At 40.9% G+C, this 21578-nt stretch overlaps 2 protein-coding genes across 5 annotated transcripts in view; one reads left to right on the forward strand and one right to left on the reverse strand.

Annotated features, from left to right (window-relative positions):
* Window positions 1-21578, forward strand: part of NDUFAB1 (NADH:ubiquinone oxidoreductase subunit AB1) — a 1133838-nt gene that overhangs the window by 113507 nt on the left and 998753 nt on the right. The window lies entirely within an intron of this gene.
* RBBP6 (RB binding protein 6, ubiquitin ligase) overlaps window positions 16623-21578 on the reverse strand; it is a 32804-nt gene continuing 27848 nt past the window's right edge. For all 4 annotated transcript variants that reach the window (XM_050773819.1, XM_050773818.1, XM_050773817.1 and 1 more), the window contains 2 exons: window positions 18993-20747; window positions 16623-18612 (listed from right to left, as the gene is read on the reverse strand). In XM_050773819.1, coding sequence (XP_050629776.1) covers window positions 17043-18612; window positions 18993-20747 — 3325 coding nt within the window. In that variant the 3' untranslated portion in view covers window positions 16623-17042. The remainder of the gene's footprint in view (window positions 18613-18992; window positions 20748-21578) is intronic.

A 21578-nucleotide genomic window follows, 5' to 3' on the forward strand; every position in this document is an offset into this window, starting at 1 on the left:
TATTATATATATATATATATATATATATATATATATATATATATTATATACATATTATATATATATGTATATATTATATACATATATATTATATTATACACATATATATTATATATACATATTTATTATATATATACACACACAAAATCCAACTTAAAATTGGGCAAAAAGATTGGAACAGATATTTCACTGAAGAAAATATATGAATGGGCCGGGCGCGGTGGCTCAAGCCTGTAATCCCAGCACTTTGGGAGGCCGAGACGGGTGGATCACGAGGTCAGGAGATCGAGACCATCCTGGCTAACACGGTGAAACCCCGTCACTACTAAAAAATACAAAATACTAGCCGGGCGAGGTGGCGGGCGCCTGTAGTCCCAGCTACTCAGGAGGCTGAGGCAGGAGAATGGCGTAAACCCAGGAGGTGGAGATTGCAGTGAGCTGAGATCCGGCCACTGCACCCTAGCCTGGGCGACAGAGCAAGACTCCATCTCAAAAAAAAAAAAAAAAAAAAAAAAAAAAGAAAATATATGAATGGCAAATGGCACAAGAAAAAGTGCCCAACAGGAAATGCAAATTAAAACCACCATCAGATACTACTGTGGTTATGGCTAAAATTTTAAAAATTGACCGTATCATGTGTTGGCAAGATGTGGAATGACTTAATCTCTCATAAACTGCTGATGGAAATGTAACATAGCCACTTTAGAAAACAGTTGGGCAGTTTCTTAAAATGTTAAACAGACACCTAAAATATGATGCATTAATTCCATTCCTAGGTATTTATCCATTAGAAATGAAAGCATATATACACAAATTTTTTTTTTTTTTTTTTTTTTTTTTTTTTTTGAGGCAGAGTCTCACTCTGTTGCCCAGGCTGGAGTGCAGTGGCGTGATCTCGGCTCACTGCAAGCTCCGCCTCCCGGGTTCACGCCATTCTCCTGCCTCAGCCTCCCGAGTAGCTGGGACTACAGGCGCCTGCCACCACGCCCGGCTAATTTTTTGTATTTTTAGTAGAGATGGGGTTTCACTGTGTTAGCCAGGATGGTCTCGATCTCCTGACCTCGTGATCTGCCCACCTTGGCCTCCCAAAGTGCTGGGATTACAAACGTGAGCCACCGTGCCCGGCCACAAATGTTTTTAATATAAATATTTACAGTTTTATTTTTAATACCCCCAAATGGAAACAACTCAAATGTTCATCGTCAAGTGAATGGATGAACAACACAAGCAAAACATTCTAGTCAGCAATAACAGGGAACAGGAATGGTACATGCCACAGCACGAATTTCAAAATAATTATACTGAAAGAAGTCAGACAAAAAAAGTGCACAAACGATATGAGTCCATGCACAGTAATGTCAAGAAAATGCAAATTAATTTATCGTGTCAGAAAGCATGTCAGTGGTTGCTTGGGGATGGGAGGACGGGGAAAAGGGCTTATGAAGGGGTACAAGAAAATATTTAGCAGCGGCCAGGCATGGTGGCTCATGCCTGAAATCCCAGCACTTCGGGAGGCTTCACTTGAGGTTAGGCAGATCGCTTGAGGTCAGGAGTTTGAGACCAGCCTGGCCAACATGGCGAAACCTTGTCTGTACTAAAAATACAAAAATTCGCCAGCCATAGTGGTGGCTACCTGTAATCCCAGCTATTTAGAGGCTGAGGCAGGAGAATCGTTTTTTCCCGGGAGGTATGTTCATGATTCTGATTGTGGTGATTGTTGATGGTTTCACAGGTATATACATGGTGAGATTTATCAAATTGTACTGTTTAAATATGCGCAGTTTGTTGTATAATATCATGATTCATGTTAAAAATTTAAAAATATTGCCTATGATATCTGTTTGAACATTTGAAACAATCATTAAACCAAGAGAGAAACACTGTCAAATTTAGTGTGAATGTACTTAACCCTATGTGTAATAGCAAAAGTTGACAATCTAAATTATCAGTAAGTGACCACTTAAATAATGTTCTATCAATACACAATGGGATATTGTGCAGCCATAAAAAATAGAAAATTTGTCTATGTATTCATAAAGAAAGATGTTCAGGTACATTGTTAAGTGAAAACGGCAAGGAGGAAAACAATGTGCTTAGTACTATATGATTCGTATAAAACGGAAAGGTATTAAGTGTGTGTGAGCCTGGGTGCAGTGGCTCACACCTGTATTCCCAGCACTTTGGGAGGCTGAGGCAGGTAGATCACCTGAGGTCAGGAGTTCGAGACCAGCCTGGCCAACGTGGTGAAACCCCGTTTCTATGAAAAATACAATAATTAGCCAGGTGTGGTGGCACATGCCTATAGTCCTAGCTACTCGGGAGGCTGAGGCACAAGAATCGCTTGAACCTGGGAGGCAGAGGTTGCAGTGAGCTGAGATTGTGCCACTATACTCCATCCTGGGTGACAGAGCAAGATTTGGTTGCAATAAATAAGTAAATCAATAAATAAAGTTAAATTTAAAAACAGACAAAAAATTAGCTGGGCATGTTGGCTCACACCTGTAATCCCAACACTTTGGGAGGCCGAGGTGGGCAGATCACTAGAAGTCAGGATTTCAAGACCAGGCTGGCCAACATGGTGAAACCCGGTCTCCACTAAAAATACAAAAATTAGCTGGGTGTGGTGGCATATGCCTGAATCCCAGCTACTTGGGAGGCTGAGGCACGAGAATTGCTTGAAGCCGGGAGGCAGAGGTTGCAGTGAGCTGAGATTGCACCATTGCACTCCAGCCTGGGCGACAGATCAAGACTCCATCTCAAAAAAAAAAAAGTATTGTTTGTATGAGTATGCATGCTTATATCCGTGTGTGTGTGTGTGTGTGTGTGTTAGTATAGGTACAAAGAAACTTTGGAACAATATACAAGAACCTAATAACAGAGAGGTCATCTGGGGTGGGGCTAGGCGTGGTTGTTTGTTTATTTTGAGACAGGGTCTCAGCAGGTCACCCAGGCTGGAGTGCAGTGGTGTGATCACAGCTCAAGTGCAACCTTGATCTCCTGTGTTCAAGTGATTCTACTGCCTTCGCATCCCAAGTAGCTGGGACTAGAGGCATGTGCTGCCACGCTCAAATAATGTTTAAATTTTTGGTAGAGATGGGACCCTGCTATGTTGCCCAGGCTGGTCTCAAACCCTGGGCTCAAGCAATCCTCCCATCTTGGCCTCCCAAAGTGCTGGGATTACAGGTACGAGCCACTGCTCCCAGCCTAGGTGTGGATATTGATGGAAGCTGTACAAACAGGTGTGAAAAGACTTCTTTATATATACATACATATTTTTCCTTTTCCTTTTCTCTTGTCACATACACAATTTTTGAACCATGTGAACGTATTATACATTTGTAAAATAAAAATAAAAATAGTAGTGATTAAAATTGTTAAAAAAAATCAGGATAATTACATAGAAATACCTAGAAAAACTGGAAGTAAAATATCACTGGGTTGTGAAATTAAAGTAATTTTAATTTTCTTCTTTGTGCTTTTCTGTGATTCCCAAATTGTCCAAAACAAATGTGTGTTACTTTCGAAATCAGAAGAACAAAAATAGATGTTGCTTTAAATAAAGAAGAAAAGCAAAAAGGAAAAGAACAAGATGCCATGAAGATACCATGAAGTGATCAGAAATTTTTTCACTAAAAAGAAGAGTCAGATGGCTGCTGCGGCTCACGCCTGTAATCCTAGCACTTTGGGAGGCTGAGGCGGGCGGATTACCTGAGGTCAGGAGTTTGAGGCCAGCCTGGGCCACATGGCAAAATCCCATCTCTACAAAAAACACAAAAATTTTCTGGGCATGGTGGCATGTGCCTCTGGTCCCAGCTACCCGGGAGGCTGAGGTAGCAGGATAGCTTGACCCGGGAGGTGGAGGTTTCTGTGAGCTAAGATCCCACCACTGCACTCCAGCCTGGATGACAGAGTGAGACCCCGTCTCAAAAAAAAAAAAAAAAAAAAAAAAAAAAAAAAACCCAATAATAAAATAAAATAAAAAAGAATAAAAAGTCAAATAGCTCTCCCTCTGTATGGATAATAAATGGGTCTATGAGAAAAGGGCTGTAATTTTAAAACTAGGCTGGGTAAAATGGCTCATGCCTGTAATCTCAGCACTTTGGGAGGCCAAGTGGGGAGGATTGCTTGAGGCCAGGAGTTAAAGACCAGCCTGGGCAACATAACAAGACCTCATCTTTATTTTGATTTTTTTGAGACAGAGTCTTGCTCTGTCACCCAGGCTGGAGTGCAATGGCGTGATCTCAGCTCACTGCAACCTCTGCCTCCCAGGTTCAAGCAATTCTCCTGCCTCAGCCTCCTGAATAGCTGGGATTACAGGTGTGTGCCACCTCACACAGCTAATTTTTGTTCATTTTTATTTTTTATTTTATTATTACTATTTTTTTTTTTTTTTCTTTTCTTTTCTTTTCTTTTTTTTTTTTTTTTGGAGACAGCGTCTTGCTCTGTGCCCTGCCCTAGGGTGGAATGCAGTGGCATGATCTCGGCTCACTGCAGCCTCTGCCTCCTAGGTTCACACAATTCTCCTACCTCAGCCTCCTGAGTAGCTGGGATTACAAGCGTGCACCACCACGCCTGGCTAATTTTTGTATTTTTTTTTTTTTCAGTAGAGACAGGGTTTCACTATGTCAGTCAGGCTGGTCTCAAACTCCTGACCTCAAGTATTCTGCCTGCCTCGGCCTCCCAAAGCGCTGGGATTACAGGCGTGAGCCACCGCCTGTAATTTTTTAAATTTTTAGTAGAGACGGGGTTTTGCCACATTGGCCAGGCTGGTCTCAAACTCCTGACCTCAAGTGATCTGCCTGCCTCGGCCTCCCAAAGTGCTGTGATTACAGGACCTTGTCTTTAGAAACACACACACACGCAAACACACACACAAACCAAAAACCTAAATGACAAGTGTGTGGGGCCTCAGAGTTGCTTTCTCCTTCAGAAATCTATGCCTTAGAAACAAAAACAAAAAATTAGAGCCAACGTCTATTTTATGTTCTCAGCAAGACTGCAGTGGGTTCTACATCTATGTAACTTGATCAAGTTGTCCTAGAAAAGGAGCAGCAAAGAAAGATGGAATGGAGATGAGAGAGGTGGTTTTGAAATGAAAAGTCACAAAGGAGAAACTGAATGGGAGACTGTATATGAAGATCATTGAATTAGGGAAAATAAACTATGATTTATCCAACGGAGAGAAACCTAAAAAAATGATTTAAAAGTTTGCAGAGGGCTGGGTGCAGTGGCTCAAGCCTGTAATCCCAGCACTTTGGGAGGTTGAGGTGGGAGGATCGATTGAGCCGGGAGTTTGAGATCAGCCTGAGCAATATAAGGGAGATCACCATTTCTACAAAACAATTAAAAAATTGTCTGGGTGTGGTGGCACGTTCCTGTGGTCCCAGTAACTCAGGAGGCTGAGGCAGGTTGCGGGGATTGCTTGAGCCCAGGAGGTCGAGGCTGCAGTGAGGTATGATCCTGCCACTGCACTCCAGCCTGGGTGGCACAGCAAGACTCAATCTCAAAACGAAACCAAAAACAAAATAAAAAAAGAGAGGCAGGAAAAGGCATATGGAAGACAAATCCCTTAGCTACACCCTACAAACAATCAGAGTCACTAAAAGCAAGAAAAAAATGGTGGTGGTGAAGAAGAGGAAGAAATAATGAAAGACAACTTTCTTAATCTATAGAAAGAACTTAAGTTGATATAGTTGATCAAGGAGCCAGAAATAAGAAATCTAGAATGGCCTTGAAAACATAAACAGCCTAGAAATTTACAGAATCTTGGGGAAATCTCTGACATTCTACAGGTTCAATGTTTGCTAAATCTGGCTTGGCAAGCCCCCTGCTGACATTTTAACACTACTGTTAATGACAGGAAGTAGGACTGAGAAATTCCAGCTAAGCATGGTGGACCGAATTTTCTTCCTTCCCTCTTCAGAGTGCACTGTAATGATAATAAAGGGTCAAACAAGGCACAGACAGGGAGAGCAGAAGAGGAAATAATTGCAACACCTTTTTGAAAGGTGAAATTCATGTGAACAAGGGGTAAGCTGACCAGAAAACCAGAGGTCTGAATCAGAATCCTAAAAACCAGATGACTCATAACCTAGAAGCCTAAAGTGAATCAGAATATGCAGGCAAGAGAGAACTCTAGGCTGGGCGTGGTGGCTCACGCCTGTAATCCCAGCACTTTGGGAGGCTGAGACGGCTGGATCACCTGAGATTAGGAGTTTGAGACCAGCCTGACCAATATGGCGAAACCCTGTCTCTACCGAAAATACAAAAATTAGGTCGGGCACGGTGGCTCACACCTGTAATCCCAGCACTTTGTGAGGCTGAGGCAGGTGGATCATGAGGTCAGGAGTTCAATACCAACCTGGTCAAGATGGTGAAACCCTGTCTCTACTAAAAATACAAAAATTAGCCAGGTGTGGTGCTGCATGCCTGTAATTCCAGCCACTCGGGAGACTGAGGCACAAGAATTGCTTGAACCTGGGAGGTGGATGTTGCAGTGAGCCGAGATTGTGCCATTGCATTCCAGCCTGGGCGACACAGCGAGATTCCATCTAAAAAAAAAAAAAAAAAAAAAAACTAGTGTGGTGTGGTGGCACACACTTGTAATCCCAGCTACTCGGGAGGCTGAGGCAGGAGAATTGCTTGAACCTGGGAGGCGGAGGCTGTAGTGAGCTGAGATCGCGCCATTGCACTCAGCCTGGGGGACAAGAGAAAAACTCCATCTCAAAAAATAAAAAATAATAAAAAAAGAACTCTGAAAGCAAGAACGTAGATAGGGCCAAAGGGATAACACAAAGCAGCTCACCTTGGCAGAAGATTAGAGGCTTACTCTCTGGAGAGGTTCAACCAGAGCAGTAATTCTCAACCTTGGCTGCACATTGGAGTCACTTGGAGAGATTTTAAAAGACTGATGTTCAGACTACCCCAGCAGATGTATTAAAGTAAAAACTCTGGGTGAGGTATATAGCCTTCAGTATGTCTTAAAGCTCTCCAGGTAGTCCCAAATACGCAGCCCTTTTGGGTACCAAAGAACAGAAGGACTCTGGACTTGAGGACATCAAGTGCATAGGGGTGCTGTGCTGGAAAGAGCAGGATGGAGTCTGTCTATATATACTGAATGGAAGCCTACTTGGCTCCAAAAAATTCCTGGTAGCTAGATTTGTAATTATACTGTAGCTTTTCAACCCCATTCTAAAGAGTGGAGGATTCCCCTCTGGGAGAAACTAAACCCAAGAAAAAATGTCGGGAAGATCCTCAGTGAAGTGGTACACTCAGATCACTCTACAATAGAACTCTCTTGACATATCTCACAAATTTCTAACGTGAAGGGTAGAAGGAAACCTCAAGAAAATGAATATCTTTACAAGTCTTATTATAGCCATGAAAAAGCATAGAATGTTATGAAAAGGGGAACAATCAAAAAATGAAAAAATAGAACCCTGAGAAATTGTAAATATGGGCCGGGCGTGGTGGCTCACGCCTGTAATCCTAGCACTTTGGGAGGCTGAGGCGAATGGATCACTTGAGGTCAGGAGCTTGAGACCAACCTGGCCAACATGGTGAAGCCCTGTCTTTATTTAAAAATACAAAAATTAGCTTGGCGCAGTGGCAGGCATCTGTAATCCAGCTACTTGGGAGCCTGAGGCAGGAGAATCGCTTGAACCCGGGAGGCAGAGGTTGCAGTGAACAAGATTGTACCATTGCACTCCAGCCTGGGAAGACAGAGCAAAATTCCATATCAAAAAAAAAAAAAAAAAGTAAATATGCCAGCAGAAGTAAAGAATTGAAGTGTTGAGGAAACTTCACAACGAAAAATATGAAGAGGCTGGGTGCAGTGGTTCGCGCCTGTAATCCCAGCACTTTGAAAGGCCGAGGCAGGTGGATCACTTGAGCCCAGGAGTTCGAGACCAGCCTGGATAACATGGAAAGACCCTACTTCTACAAAAAATAAAAAATTAGCCGGGTGTGGTGGCGTGTGCCTGTGGTCCTAGCTATTCAGGAGGCTGAAGCGGGAAGGTCGCTTGAGCCCAAGAGGTCGAGGCTGCAGTGAGCTATGACTGCACTCCAACCGGGTCAGACAAAACAAAACGAAACAAAACAAAAAACAAGAATGGAAAATAGTAGAGAATTAGTCCAGAAAATCTAATATCAAAATAATGAGTCCCAGAAAAAGAAAGCAGAAAAAAATTGGAAGGGAGAGTATTATCCCACAAATAATAAAAGAATGTTTCCAAGAAAAAGAAAGGGCTTATAGAGCACTTGGCAAAGTAAATTTTTTTTTTTTTTTTTTTTTTGAGGCGGAGTCTCGCTCTGTCGCCCAGGCTGGAGTGCAGTGGCGCAATCTCGGCTCACTGCAACCTCCGCCTCCCCGGGTTCACGCCATTCTCCTGCCTCAGCCTCCGGAGTAGCTGGAACTACAGGCGCCTGCCACCACGCCCAGCTAATTTGTTGTATTTTTTAGTAGAGACAGGGTTTCACTGTGTTAGCCAGGATGGTCTCGATCTCCTGACCTCGTGATCCGCCCGCCTCGGCCTCCCAGAGTGCTGGGATTACACGCGTGAGCCACCGTGCCCGGCCGGCAAAGTAAATTTTAAAAGAGTCACAACGTCATCATAACATTGGATTTTCTAAATGTACCTAGGTTAAAAGGAAGTTACCAAAGCATCCTGGGAGGGGAAAATATTGCAAAAATTGCTTATAAATGGATTAGGAGTCAGAATGGCTTGAACCCCTGGTCAGCAAGGCTAGAAGCAGGATTATGATAGAGAAGTGCCTCCAGATATGAATGCAAATGATTTTCAACGTAGAATTCTATGCCCAACCAAACCATAAATCAAGTGTGGGGGTAGAGTAAGACCATTTGTGACATTTTAGGCTCTGAAAAATTTTACCTCTCAGGTACTCTTCCGCAGTAATTTACTAGAGCGAGTGTCCTCCACCTCAAAAGAGGAAGCAAACCTAGAAAGAGAAACACAAGATGGAAAGCAAAGATCCAATGCAGAAGAGTGCGCGAGGGCAAGTCCCAGGAGCAGGCAGTTTTGGGACACAACTAGAGGGCAACCAATATTTGTTGTTGTTGAGACGAAGTCTCGCTCTGTTGCCAGGCTGGAGTGCAGTGGCATGATCTCGGCTCACTGCAACACCTGCCTCCTGGGTTCAAGCGATTCTCCTGCCTCAGCCTTCCGAGTAGCTGGGACTACAGGCGTGCGCCGCCACTCCTGGCGCATTTTTGCATTTTCGGTAGAGACGGGGTTTCACCATGTTGGCCAGGATGGTCTCGATCTGACCTCAACTGATTTGCCCGTGTTGGCCTCTCAAAGTGCTGAGATTACAGGCATGAGCCACCGCGCCTGGCCTTTTTTTTTTTTTTTTTTTTTTTTTTTTTTGAGACGGATTCTCTCATTCTTGTCCCCCAGGCTGGAGTGCAGCGTTGCGATCTCTGCTCACTGCAACCTCCACCTTGCAGGCCCAAGCAGTTCTCCAGCCTCAGCCTCCAGAGTAGCCGGGATTACATGGCGCGCGCCACCACGTCTGGCTAATTTTTTTTTTTAATTTTTGGTAGAGACGGGGTTCCACCATGTTGGCCACGCTGGTCTTGAACTACTGACCTCAATTGATCCGCCCACCTCGGCCTCCCAAAGTGCTGGGATTATAGGCATGAGCCACCGGCCCTGGCCCCAATTTTTATTAGATAGGTAGAAAGAAGGTTCTGGGAGGGATATCCCCAGAAAAATGGTAAAACTGATGAACACTTATTTGAATATCCTGGGAGGAGGTTTGTTTCCAGTGATCCATAGAAAATCAAACACTTTTAAAACAGGAGTTGTTATTAATTCCAGGAAAAACAACATTTTACATGAAAGCAATCCTACTATACCAAGTGACTTAATGTGGAACTGTTTATATAGATATATAATAATGTACACCGCCATTTTTATTTAATCCAAATGGTAAAACTTTGAGAGGATGGGAGAGGGTAGAGGTGTATATGTGTGTGGGTGTTGCTAAAGTCAATTGTAGCTCATACTTGAGACTGACAAATCAAGTAATAGGAGGAGTATGTTATTTACATTTAACATTGTTTTTTTTTTTTGTTTGTTTGTTTGTTTTGTGAGACGGAGTCTCGCTCTGTCACCCAGGCTGGAGTGCAGTGGTGCGATCTCGGCTCATTGCAAGCTCCGCCTCCCGGGTTCACGCCATTCTCCTGCCTCAGCCTCCCAAGTAGCTGGGACTACAGGCGCCCGCCACCATGCCCGGCTAATTTTTTGTATTTTTTAGTAGAGACGGGGTTTCACCCTGTTAGCCAGGATGGTCTCGATCTCCTGACCTCGTGATCCGCCCGCCTCGGCCTCCCAAAGTGCTGGGATTACAGGCCTGAGCCACTGCGACCAGCCTCTTTTCTTTTTTAAAGAAAGAACTAGCAGAGTTGAAATTGCCTCTAAAGAATTAGTCAGGGTATAATTAATTAGAGCAGGAGAATGAAGTTTTTGTTGTAAGTTTTGAAGAACCTTATGACTTTTTAAACAATGTACAACTTCGTTAGAAAAATTAAAAAATTCTTAAAGCCTGCAAAATTGAGAATGTGTTATGATCTGGGCAAATTTAATGAAAATGCTAACTACCACAGACATATCCCAGTAGAAACGCCAATATGTGGGAGTGGGAAGATGGAGAATCACACTGGTTTTGGACTTAAAGGTAACTCTAAACGCCTCAAGGCACCAGAACTTTGTTTTGTTGGCATTTCTGTTTTATTGTTAGTGGCTTTTTTTTTTTTTTAAACAGGGTCTCACTCTGTCACCCAAGCTGGAGTACAGTGGCTTACCACAATCTCCACCTCCCAGGTTGGAGCGATTCTCAGCCTCCCTAGTAGCTGAGATAACAGGTGCACACCACCACACCCAGCTAATTTTTTTTGTATTTTTAGTAGAGACGGGGTTTCACCATGTTGGCCAGGCTGGTCTTGAACTCCTGGCCTCAAGTGATCCGCCTGCCTCAGCCTCCCAAAGTGCTGGGATTACAGGTGTGAGCCACCGCGCCTGGCTGCTAGTGGCATTTAAATTTTTCAGATGTTTATTGATCATTTGTGTAATAGTTGAGATTGTAATTTTAAAAAATTGCAGAGGGGGAAAGAGTTGCTAGTTTAAAGAACAAGCAGCTTCTTCTGCCCTCTAATGGCATAATTCATCCTTGGTTCAGAAAAATCATGCCTAACTTCAGTTTCAGAGATGAAGAATCTACGATGTGAACAGAAAAGAAGGGACGATGGTGTGCACAGGAAGATGAGAGGATGTGATGTATTCTCAGAAAATAGGCAGAAATGTCACAAAATGTATAAAGATCGAGACTCTACCATAATGAGAGGCACTGAAGAGAAAAATCAGCACCAGGAAGAGACATCAGAAAATTAAAAAGGAGCAAACCAGGATAAACCAGATCTCATATAACCATCATCAAAAATATCGGGGAAGCTCCTGGGCTTCCAGTTGAACTGGCCAGTTGAAATAATAACCTCCTAACCTATTAAAAAATGGTCATCCAGGAATTTAATATGATAGGTCAAAACACACAATTATCAACATTTTATTTAGGTACCAAAATTTACACAAAAGAATATTTTAAATCCTAAATATGTAAAATTTTGGATAACCAATATTTAATCTGGAATTTTAAGATGTGATTTTTTTTTTCTCCAAGGGTTAACCAGTTCACTCAAAGCTTATTGAAAAACCTATCCTTTTTCACATTTACTTATGCTGAAACTGTTATTATATTTGGGCCAGTTTATTGTGTTTTATTCAATTCCACTGACTTGTCTGCCTCTTCTGGCACCAGTGCCATAATGCTTTGAAAATGGTGTATTTTTCCCCCTTCAGCCCCCAGAGTAGCCAGGGAAATGAGGACTGCGTGGTCCGGCCTCCTTCCTGGCAACAAGACCAGCTATAACAAATCTGTCTCTGGACAGAATCTTCCTCCATCCCCATCAACATGGTAGCCTATGCTTCAGGTGTCCTTTGTGCAGTTTTCATCATATTCAAAGTGACTTCAAAGGAAATCATCTTCATTTGCTCCATGGCCCATCCCTGTTTCTTGAGATGATGGTGTATTCCTAATACCCAAGATCTTCTATTCAAGCTTCCCAAGAGGCCATCTGCCTTCTCAAGGAGAGAACGGTCAGTTGTCTTTATTTCACCTTCTCTCCATTAACAACAAAAAACTTTTAAGATGTGGTGCTATGGCAGAAATGTCATCTTTTTAGCTATGTCTGCCCCTTCTGTCTTTTCCTGAGTTTCTAGCACTAATACAGTTTTCCCTGGCTTCATTTTTAATATTTGTTTTTGTTGGTTTTAGTTTTCAGGATACAAAAAGAATCAGTCTACCAGCTTTATATATCATTAAGCTAGGTAAAAACATATTTTAACAATTATCAAAATTTTGTTAATGGGCCAGGTGTGGTGGCTTATCCCTGTAACCCCAGCACTTTGGGAGGCCCAGGCAGGACAATTTCTTGAGGCCAAGAGTTTGAGACCAGCCTGGGCAACACAGCAAGACCTATCTCTACAATTTTTTTTTTTTTTTTTTAAATTAGCCAGGCATGGTGGCACACACCTGTAGTCTCAGCTACTCATAAGGCTGAGGCGGGAAGATTGCTTGAGTCCAGGAGGTTGGGGAAGCAGTGAGCTATGATTGTGCCACAGCACTCCAGCCTGGGCAAGAGAGAGAGAGACTGTCTCTAAACAAAAACAAAAACAACCCCCCCAATCCCCCCAAAATTTATTAAGGTTCCAGTTGTTTCTACCAAAAAATAGTATTTTAAATTCTAAATGTATATCCATTCTCATATTAAAATCTTACCACAAAAGACTTTAAAAATAAAAACCTAAATTGAAAACATTCACACTGGCCAAACCAACTTCACAGTAAATTACAAAAGAGCCACATTTCAAGCAAAGTGGAAGAGCAAGATTCATGCTGGTGTTGGCTTTAATATGAGATCACTGTTCACTCTTCATTAAGTTTAATAAAAGGTAAAGTGCATAAAGGAATTAGCAATAGTTATTTTTTAAAAGTCCTTTTGATATGATCCTAAAAATAATCTCAAAGGCTTTTATCAAAGAGGAGCCTTGATAAGCTGTTTATACTTTAGATCCATTACTGAAAGAATTTGCCTGAAATCTTTGAATATTCCTATTAACCCTATTTCTTTCAGATCCGTATGCTGAAGTTATTCACATACAGCAGCTCCATGGTACACTTTCTCAAGGATTTAAGTAGGTGACCTTAAGTCTGTTCTTTCTTGACCATCCCAATTCTCAAAATTAAAAATGTTTGTGGAAAAATTTAATGTCAAAGGATGTGTTTGTGATATAAAGAAAATGCAGGGTATACACTCGCTTTCTATATTTTATATATACACGCATATACATACATATATATATACATACATACTATATAGAGGAGGCTTTTTTCTAGTTAAAAGTAAGACAACTGCTGAAGCTAAAGTAAATGAGCAGTGGTATAAAAAGTCTCAGAAAGGACAGAGGTTTTGGTTCTATGTCTAGCTTTATACAGTAAGAACAGCATTCATTAAAGGCGCTGAAAGACAGGGAAAGTGGACAAGTACACAGAAACACTTGCGCAGACTGGGATAAATAAACTATTAAGTTTATTAAGTAGCTTTTTGCCCCTCTGAAATCCTGGCTTAAATATTTTGGAGCAGGTTTCGCTCCCTTCATTTGCCATGCTGACACAGGCAAACGAGTGATTTTTAAACTCGTGATTTTAACACTCTGGAGTATTCTTGGCACACAGAAACGCCTAGGTCCTTGAAGGATACTACTTTTCAAACCTGTAGAAGGCCAAAAAGTAATCGCTCCCTTGAGAAATGGACACATCACCAGTCTGCTCTTATTCTACACATACGTCATATGTCTTTAGGCCAGTGTGTGGGTAAGAATTAATTTGCTTGGTAAAACATAATCTCAAAGTTTAAAACAAGGTAATTTCATTTTATTATTTCAAACACTTATTACTATGTACAAGGCATGGTTTGGCTTCCGTAATATAAACTAGACTTTCTTTTTGTGGAAGTCATGCTCAGTCCGGTGAGGGAGATAACCAAACACGGCCCACAGAAAACAATTTGGAAGGTGTTACTACAGCATATCCAGGGATGCTACCGCACCTTAGGCGTGTATGGGGGCGGGTGGGCACTGTGAGGGAATAATTCCAAAACAGCAACCTAACTCTTGAACAATGAGTAGGAAATTATGAAGCAGGCAAAGGAGGAAGGAAATTCCAGCATCAAACAGCTGAGTACAAAAGATTGGGAGACATGATATAGTTTTGGGGATTGGCAAGAGGTGGAGTCTTACTTGCTAGTTTACTCTTCCACATGGTAGGGGCGAGTTGGATTACTTAGGAGCTGGCTTGAATATCTAAGGCTGGACTGAGCCTTCACTGGCAGTGGACTTTCCTGCTTAACGTAACACAAGACATCAAGAGCCACTGGAATTTTTAAGGATTAAATGAACTCCAAGCAGCTGGCACAGTGCCTTGCAAATGTTACTTCTTAAAGTAAGTTATTAACAAAACTTTCATTTTGTTAAGCAGTGTTCAGCATCTTAATCCAGGTTTGAAGGTTAGCTGTTTGGGTGCAGCAACATAGGTAAGGAGCAGCAGGTTATGGGGATGTTAGCGTGTGGCTGAAACAACAGGGCATAGGATACTAGGGAAGGGAAAGAGTAGAAAGAAGAGAGACTGGGGGATGACTTGAAACTCAGCCCCAAATAAGACCAAAAAGGATGGAGCTGGAAGACCAAATCATGGAGGAAACATTGGAGCTTAACTACAGTGTTTCTCCAAGACAGGAATTGCCACAGGTGCTGAGTAACTAGAAAACTGTCACAGGAGTGACTGCAGTTAAAGAAAAGGTCAAAGAACAATGAGCTTAGGTAATGAAACTGACCTCAGATGATGCAATGTATGATAGTTCTAGGTGCCAGATCCTATGAACGTGAGCGATCTAATCCAGATTTTTGGTCCAGATTAGCAAGAACTGACAGTAAATCTAGTTGGATTATTTTAAAGTAGAAATGGCAGTGTGTGTTGTGTGTGGGGTGGGGTAGAGTTGGAATGGTTAGGCCAGATATCCTATCCCGGGCAACAGGGTGTCTGGGAATAAACAAATGTAATCTAAGCATCACAAAAAAAGCAGGGCCCATTAGAAGAAATTTAACTTGGTTGAGAGGCATTTCCCTAATTCAGTTCTGAACAGCTTTCATGATCTTTACAGTACTTGCCTGTCATCTATACAAATATAACATTCTAAAATTTTATTTTGAGACGGAGTCTCTGTGTCACCCAGGCTGCAGTGCAATGGCACGATCTTGGTTCACTGCAAGCTCCGCCTCCCGGGTTCACACCATTCTCCTGCCTCAGCCTCCCTAGTAGCTCAGACTACAGGTGCCTGCCACCAGGCCCAGGTAATTTTTTTTTTTTTTTTTTTTGATTTTTAGTAGAGACGGGGTTTCACCGTGTTAGCCAGGATGGTCTCAATATCCTGACCTCGTGATCCGCCCGCCTCAGCCTCCCAAAGTGCTGGTGGGATTACAGGCATGAGCCACCGCACCTGGCCAACATTCTAAAATTTTTAAGTTACTTAATATTTTTTAAGCACTGCACTTAAAAAACACATTCAAAAAAAAGTATGCCTGTATACCGCTTAAAATCAATGACCGGCCGGGCACGGTGGCTCACACCTGTAATGCCAGCACTTTGGGAGGCCGAGGCAGGCAGATCACCCGAGGTCAGGAGTTCAAGACAAGCCTGGCCAACATAGTGAAGCCGTCTCTACTAAAAATATAAAAACCAGCCAGGTGTGGTGGCGGGCACCTGTAATCCCAGCTACTCGGGAGGCTGAGGTAGGAAAATCCACTTGAACCCAGGAGGCGGAGGTTGCAATGAGCTGAGATCATGCCACTGCACTCTAGCCTGGGTAACAGTGTGAGACTGTCTCAAGAAAGGAAAAAAAAAAAAATTATCTCAATCCCTACTTATACCACTGTTTCTAAAGTACCATTCCCACTCTCCCTCATTCCCCAAATCCTTTCAGTACATTTTCACTGTCCCCAGGTACACTTCCCGAACCACAGCAATAAAGGAAACTCATAATTACCACTTGCTTGTCAACTGGGCAGACTGGTAGGCCACAAGCACTCACGGGTTTAGCTACATTCTACTTTATCAAGGAATTTAATACTCACTTACTAGGGTTTCCAGAAAAATACGTGGCCATAAATGAGTCACCATTCTGCATCTCTAATATTCAAATCCAAACCACTTTGAAAGTTCAAACTTCTAATTTCTATGTAATTCAAGACGCTCCTAAATTTATTTAACCACATCTCCAATTAATCCTGATTCATTTCTGGCCTCTACCACCTGCCCACCTATGAAGTGTATCTTCAATGTTTAATTTAGAATTTTGTATATTCAGTTTAACTTATATTGAAAACTAAGAATTTTAAAATAGGGAAATGGACTCATACATACAATCTCCGTCTGTGGGTTAAGTATATAAATATGGCACTACTTTCTGTAAATAATGCAAATACTCAACATTTGAAAAGTTTACTGAAAACTTTTATTGTAATCAAAAAGTGACATAACGGGGTTGTAATGAATTCAGCAAATCATTCTGCTGATATTTTAGAACTTATATCAGCTTTTGCCAGGCAATTAAAAAAATTCAAATGTGAAAATTTCACATTACAGTAAACTCCACCCCAACTAATTAATGGTGGTTAAAAATAATAGGCCCTAGCAAAACCTCTCATGTTACATGGTCACAACTCACAATTCTGTACAAAAGTTCGTGTTATAAAGCTCTGATGTAAAAATCAAATAATCAAGCAGCAATATTTTAAGTGCAGCACAGGGTCTTTCCATGTCATTATTTACAAGGCTTGAATCTCTTTACATTATAACAAAATTTAATACAGATGACTTAGTAATTAAGTCAATTTTTAAGATCTGTCCTTTTACACAGTGACAGATTTCACTTTTTGGTCATCTTTCTCCTTCTCCTTTTCTTTATCTTTGTTCTTCTTTGACTTCTTTTTCTTGTGTTTGTGTTTTTGGCTTTTTTCCAATTCCACTTCAGTGCCTGCATGTTTCTTATGCTTCTTATGCTTTTTATGTTTCTTGTGTTTTTTCTTTTCCTTCTTTTTCTTCTTCTTCTTGCTATCCTGACTTTCCGCTGAGCTGGCACTGCTACTGTGGCTTCGGGTCTGGCTTCCAGAAGGACTGTGGCTTCTGCTGGGGCTGACGCTGGGGCTGCTGTGGCTCTGGTTCCTGCTTATGCCCACCTGGACAACTGCTGCTGTGTCCAGGTTCTCTTTCGCTTTCTCCACTATTTTATCTTTCAGGTCCTTAGAAATGTTTCCTGAAGTTTCCTCTTCTTTTACAGAAACATTACTTTCACTGTCACTTTCATTATAGTCTGGTTCAAAAGCAGCTTCATCAGTTTCTCTAGTTAAGTCAGAGGAAAGTCTGGAGGAATGACTTAACTGGGGTTTAGGCTTGGCAGTATTCTTGTCAATTTGCCCAGTAATTTGCTCTTTTTCAACCTGTGTCTCTGGTGGGTTAGGTATATAAAGTAGTTTATTGCCACTTGACTCTTTATTGTTCCTTGCTTCTAATACATGCTTCTCACGATCCTTACAAGGATTTTTATCTACAGACTTTGTCTCTTCATTTGGGCGTTTAGTATCATAAGTGGCTTTGTGATCATGAGGTTTTCTGTCTCTTGAAGGACTAGAATTACTTTTTTTGGAATCTCCTGTTCCTTTTTTAGGCAAATCTCTCTCTTCCCTTGGCTTATTTTTCTGTCCAGATGCAGAATCTTTATTCCGAGAAGGAGAGTCTTTTCTTCTTGTTAATTCATTCTTTTCATCTCTACGTTTGGAACTTGAATACTCTCTGGTGTCATAGTCAGTTTTTTTGTCTCTATTGGGAGTGAAGTCTTTATTTGAGGAAGCACGAGTGGAATCATGTTTATCTGAAGTTCTAGCCTCTTTGGAAGATTGAGACAGACTTTTAAAATTTCCTTGTTCATTCAGACGGTCCAAATTACTCTCTTTCTCTGGCTGAGTGTTGTTCTTCCTCTTTTCAGCGTTTTCCTTTTCTAACACTGAATAATCTCGATCTTTGGTTTTCCCTTTTTCACTAGATGCAGAGTTTTTTGAACTTTTAACCTCGTGTTGTATGATTTCATGGCTCACGTCCTTGGTGAATTTCTGAATTTTCTCTGATGGCTCACTTTCTTTCTCAGGATACTTGACTATATTTGATGGCTTGGTACTAACATTTTTTATAACACTAGCGGGTTTTCCTACACTTGATATAGGCTGTGTGGATTTAACATCTTCTTCTTCAGATTCAAAGTCATCTTTATCCCATTTGGATTGAGGAACCTGAATCATAATGATAACATCTTCAGCTGGTGCTGTATTGTCATTATTATATTCTTCCATCGTTTTAATCACAGTTCGCTTTGTATCTGTTTTTTCTTCAGATTTCCGCACAGGACTGCCTCCAGTTGAGCTCGTACTAAAAAGAATAACAATATTTTTAATTAATGAAGAATTTATTAATTATAAAACATTGATAAATATAAAAATGCTAACTTAAACACAAATGTCCTTTTAACTTAAAAAAAAAAAAAACAAAAAAAAAAACCTTATTCTGCCCTAAGGAAGACACACAATTTAAGATTATGATTGTATAAACACAAATGTGGCTCACCCCCAAAATCTACTTATAACCTTGTCTTTAGCAATTCCTTTCTTCAAAGACAACAAAAGACTAAATAAAACCAGCCTACTTCCCTAAATCAGCACATTCATAATATAGAAAGCACAAGCATGGGTAAAACTGAAGAAAATCCTTCCCCCAACAAACTTCCACACCCACCCCCTACATTCAGATACCTGGTATAATCCACTAGAGTTGAGCTGGATCCTTCAGTTCCAGTCACTTTTCGTCTGACCTTTGCTTTGACTTTTTCTTGTTTAACTTTGCTAGATGTTGACTCCAACTTTTCACAGGGTTCTTTTGTGTTAGATATATTTTCTGTACTTCCAATTTTCTTCCCAGTTTCTCTGTTGAGTTTGATTTTTTTGGCTGGCGCAGTTGAAGAAATTTTGTCCTTTTCAGGGGTCCTATCCATTTTTTCAATATCAGGTTCCATTTTGCGCTTTGGTGATGGTTTCACTATTTCAGTCACTTCTAGTTTCGAGATTTTCATTGAAGAAGACTCAAAATCCTTATCTACACCTTTTTCCTCAGTTTTTCTTTTTCTTTTTTCTCCCTTATTATCAAGTGGTTTGTTTTTCTCATTAGGCTTCTTGGCCTTTTCTTCCTTAGTTGTTAGCTTTTCTGATTTGACATCTTTGGAATAGTCCTTCTTCACTTTTTCCTCTTTGAGTGGTTTTGTTTCTTGGTGTTCTTTTGCTGATTTAGAGTGAGCTTTTCTGGGCGTTCCAGTGATTTTTTCATCCTTCTGAGAGGAAGATGATGATTTAGCATTGTCAGTCTTTGGAGTCTCCTCTTTGGCTTTTTTAAGTGGAGGTTCAGATCGAGGAGATTTCTCACGTTCTCCATCTACTTTTTCTTGGGGTCCTTTAGCAGGTTTTACAATATTTTCTTTTTTGGACACAGCAGATCCATCATTCTTCCGTTTGGTTTTATCACCCTTTGTTTTTGGTTTATCCCTTTCTCTCTTGTCTTTTTCAGACACTGATTTAAAAGTGATGGATTCTGCATCCATTGGTTCATCTCTAACAGGTGTGGCATCATCTCTACTTGGGAGAACAAACAGTGAGTCTGTTTTATTTTCTTCAACACCTGTAGGTTCTCTTGATTTCCTAGAAGTCTCTAATAACTCTGGGTTCAGAAAACCCTCACTTTCTTCCCCTTTTCTTCTTTTTCTGTGTTTCTTATGCTTATTTCCTTTACCATCTCCTGGAGCGTTTTCACTCTCCTTCTCTTTTGACTTTGTATTATCCTTCTGATTGTGACCATCTCTTGCTGAAAGCTTTTCTGGATAGTTGCTACCTATGTTTCGACTTCTATGACTTTGCCCACCAACATAATCTTCTCTGCGGCCTCTTGTGAAGGGAGAATTCCTGATGTTAAGTGGTAAAAATCTCTCTGGAGAAAAGTTCTCTCTATTTGCTGAGGGTCTAGGCTGTGCTCCAGCAGCAAAACCTTTATAATATTTTTCATACCACTCTCTATATTTTCTCTCCCATTCTCGATAGCGTTCTTTTTCAAATGGGTCTCTAAAGTCAACACTCCTCCCATAATAGGCTTTCATGTCATATGGTGGTGGAACTTCTCTGTATCTATTAAAATATTCACGTTCCGTTTCCCCTTGAGGTACGTTACGTTTATTAGGAGACTGTCCCCTAAACGCTTGAGGAGATCTTGATCGTGAATGATAGCGTCTATAAGGGGGTGACCTTGACCTAGATCGATGATATCCATGAGATCTAGACCGTGAACGGTAATTGCGGCTCTTGCCTCTGCCTCTTCTGGGGTATGGAGGTGACCGTGAATAGGAACGAGAATGTGAGCGGCTGAATGATCGAGAATAAGAGCGTGAACGTGTTGAACCAGATCTTGATTTAGAATAAGTATATGAACTTCTTGAATACGAAGAACCACTATAGGGAGATTTAGACCTAAAAACAAAACAAAACAATAGTTGATAGTTGAGAAATATATACAAAATAAAACACAAACTCTCAGATTCTAGCATTCTTTCCTCACGGTTTCATCTGTCTTTATATCAAATTTCATCTTAGATGATTAAAGAGGCATAGTGACCTCTACTGGAATGGAATAAAGTACACAAATCAGAGCAATCACTTGTTACAAAACAAAAGTGAAGTCTTAACAATTAGAGTGAAGTGCATTAATGTACCGTGAGTTATATGAGCTAACTAACATTAAACAAAATGTCAATTAATTTTAAATTTCACTTCCTATCTGAATATTGAAGTAGGAGTCTGTTTTTTGTCCTATACTGGCCAACAGCCTAGTTGTAAAAGAAACATTTCAAGTGTAAGGCTAAAAAATAAAGTCTTTTAAACAAACTTCCAGGGAATTTTTATAATTCACTTTTTCTATCAATAAAGCAATTCGTGTTCTATTACTGCTTCATAATTACACAGGTTAATGTTCCAGCAAGAAGCTGTAGCCTTATGGTAAAAGGGTCCTGAGAACTGTTCTTTGGCTATTCCCCTATTTCTTTCCTTCCAAAAACATTTCCCAATTATTTGATACTATAAATAACTTCAAGGGACAAGGGCAATTTAATCCCCACAACTGTTAGTTCTACACAATAGAATTTACACTGAGACATTATTTCAATGAACAGATATTGGGAAATAAGCTACATCTTCACTTCTACACACCTAGACCGAATCAGAAAAATTCGTAAGTGCAATGTTCTTTATATCCATAGCTAATCCCTGGATATTCAAAGTCCCATTTGTAATTCTGTTGTGAAG

Source organism: Macaca thibetana, chromosome 20, assembly GCF_024542745.1.
Source record: "Macaca thibetana thibetana isolate TM-01 chromosome 20, ASM2454274v1, whole genome shotgun sequence".
Classification (NCBI taxonomy): Eukaryota; Metazoa; Chordata; class Mammalia; order Primates; family Cercopithecidae; genus Macaca; species Macaca thibetana.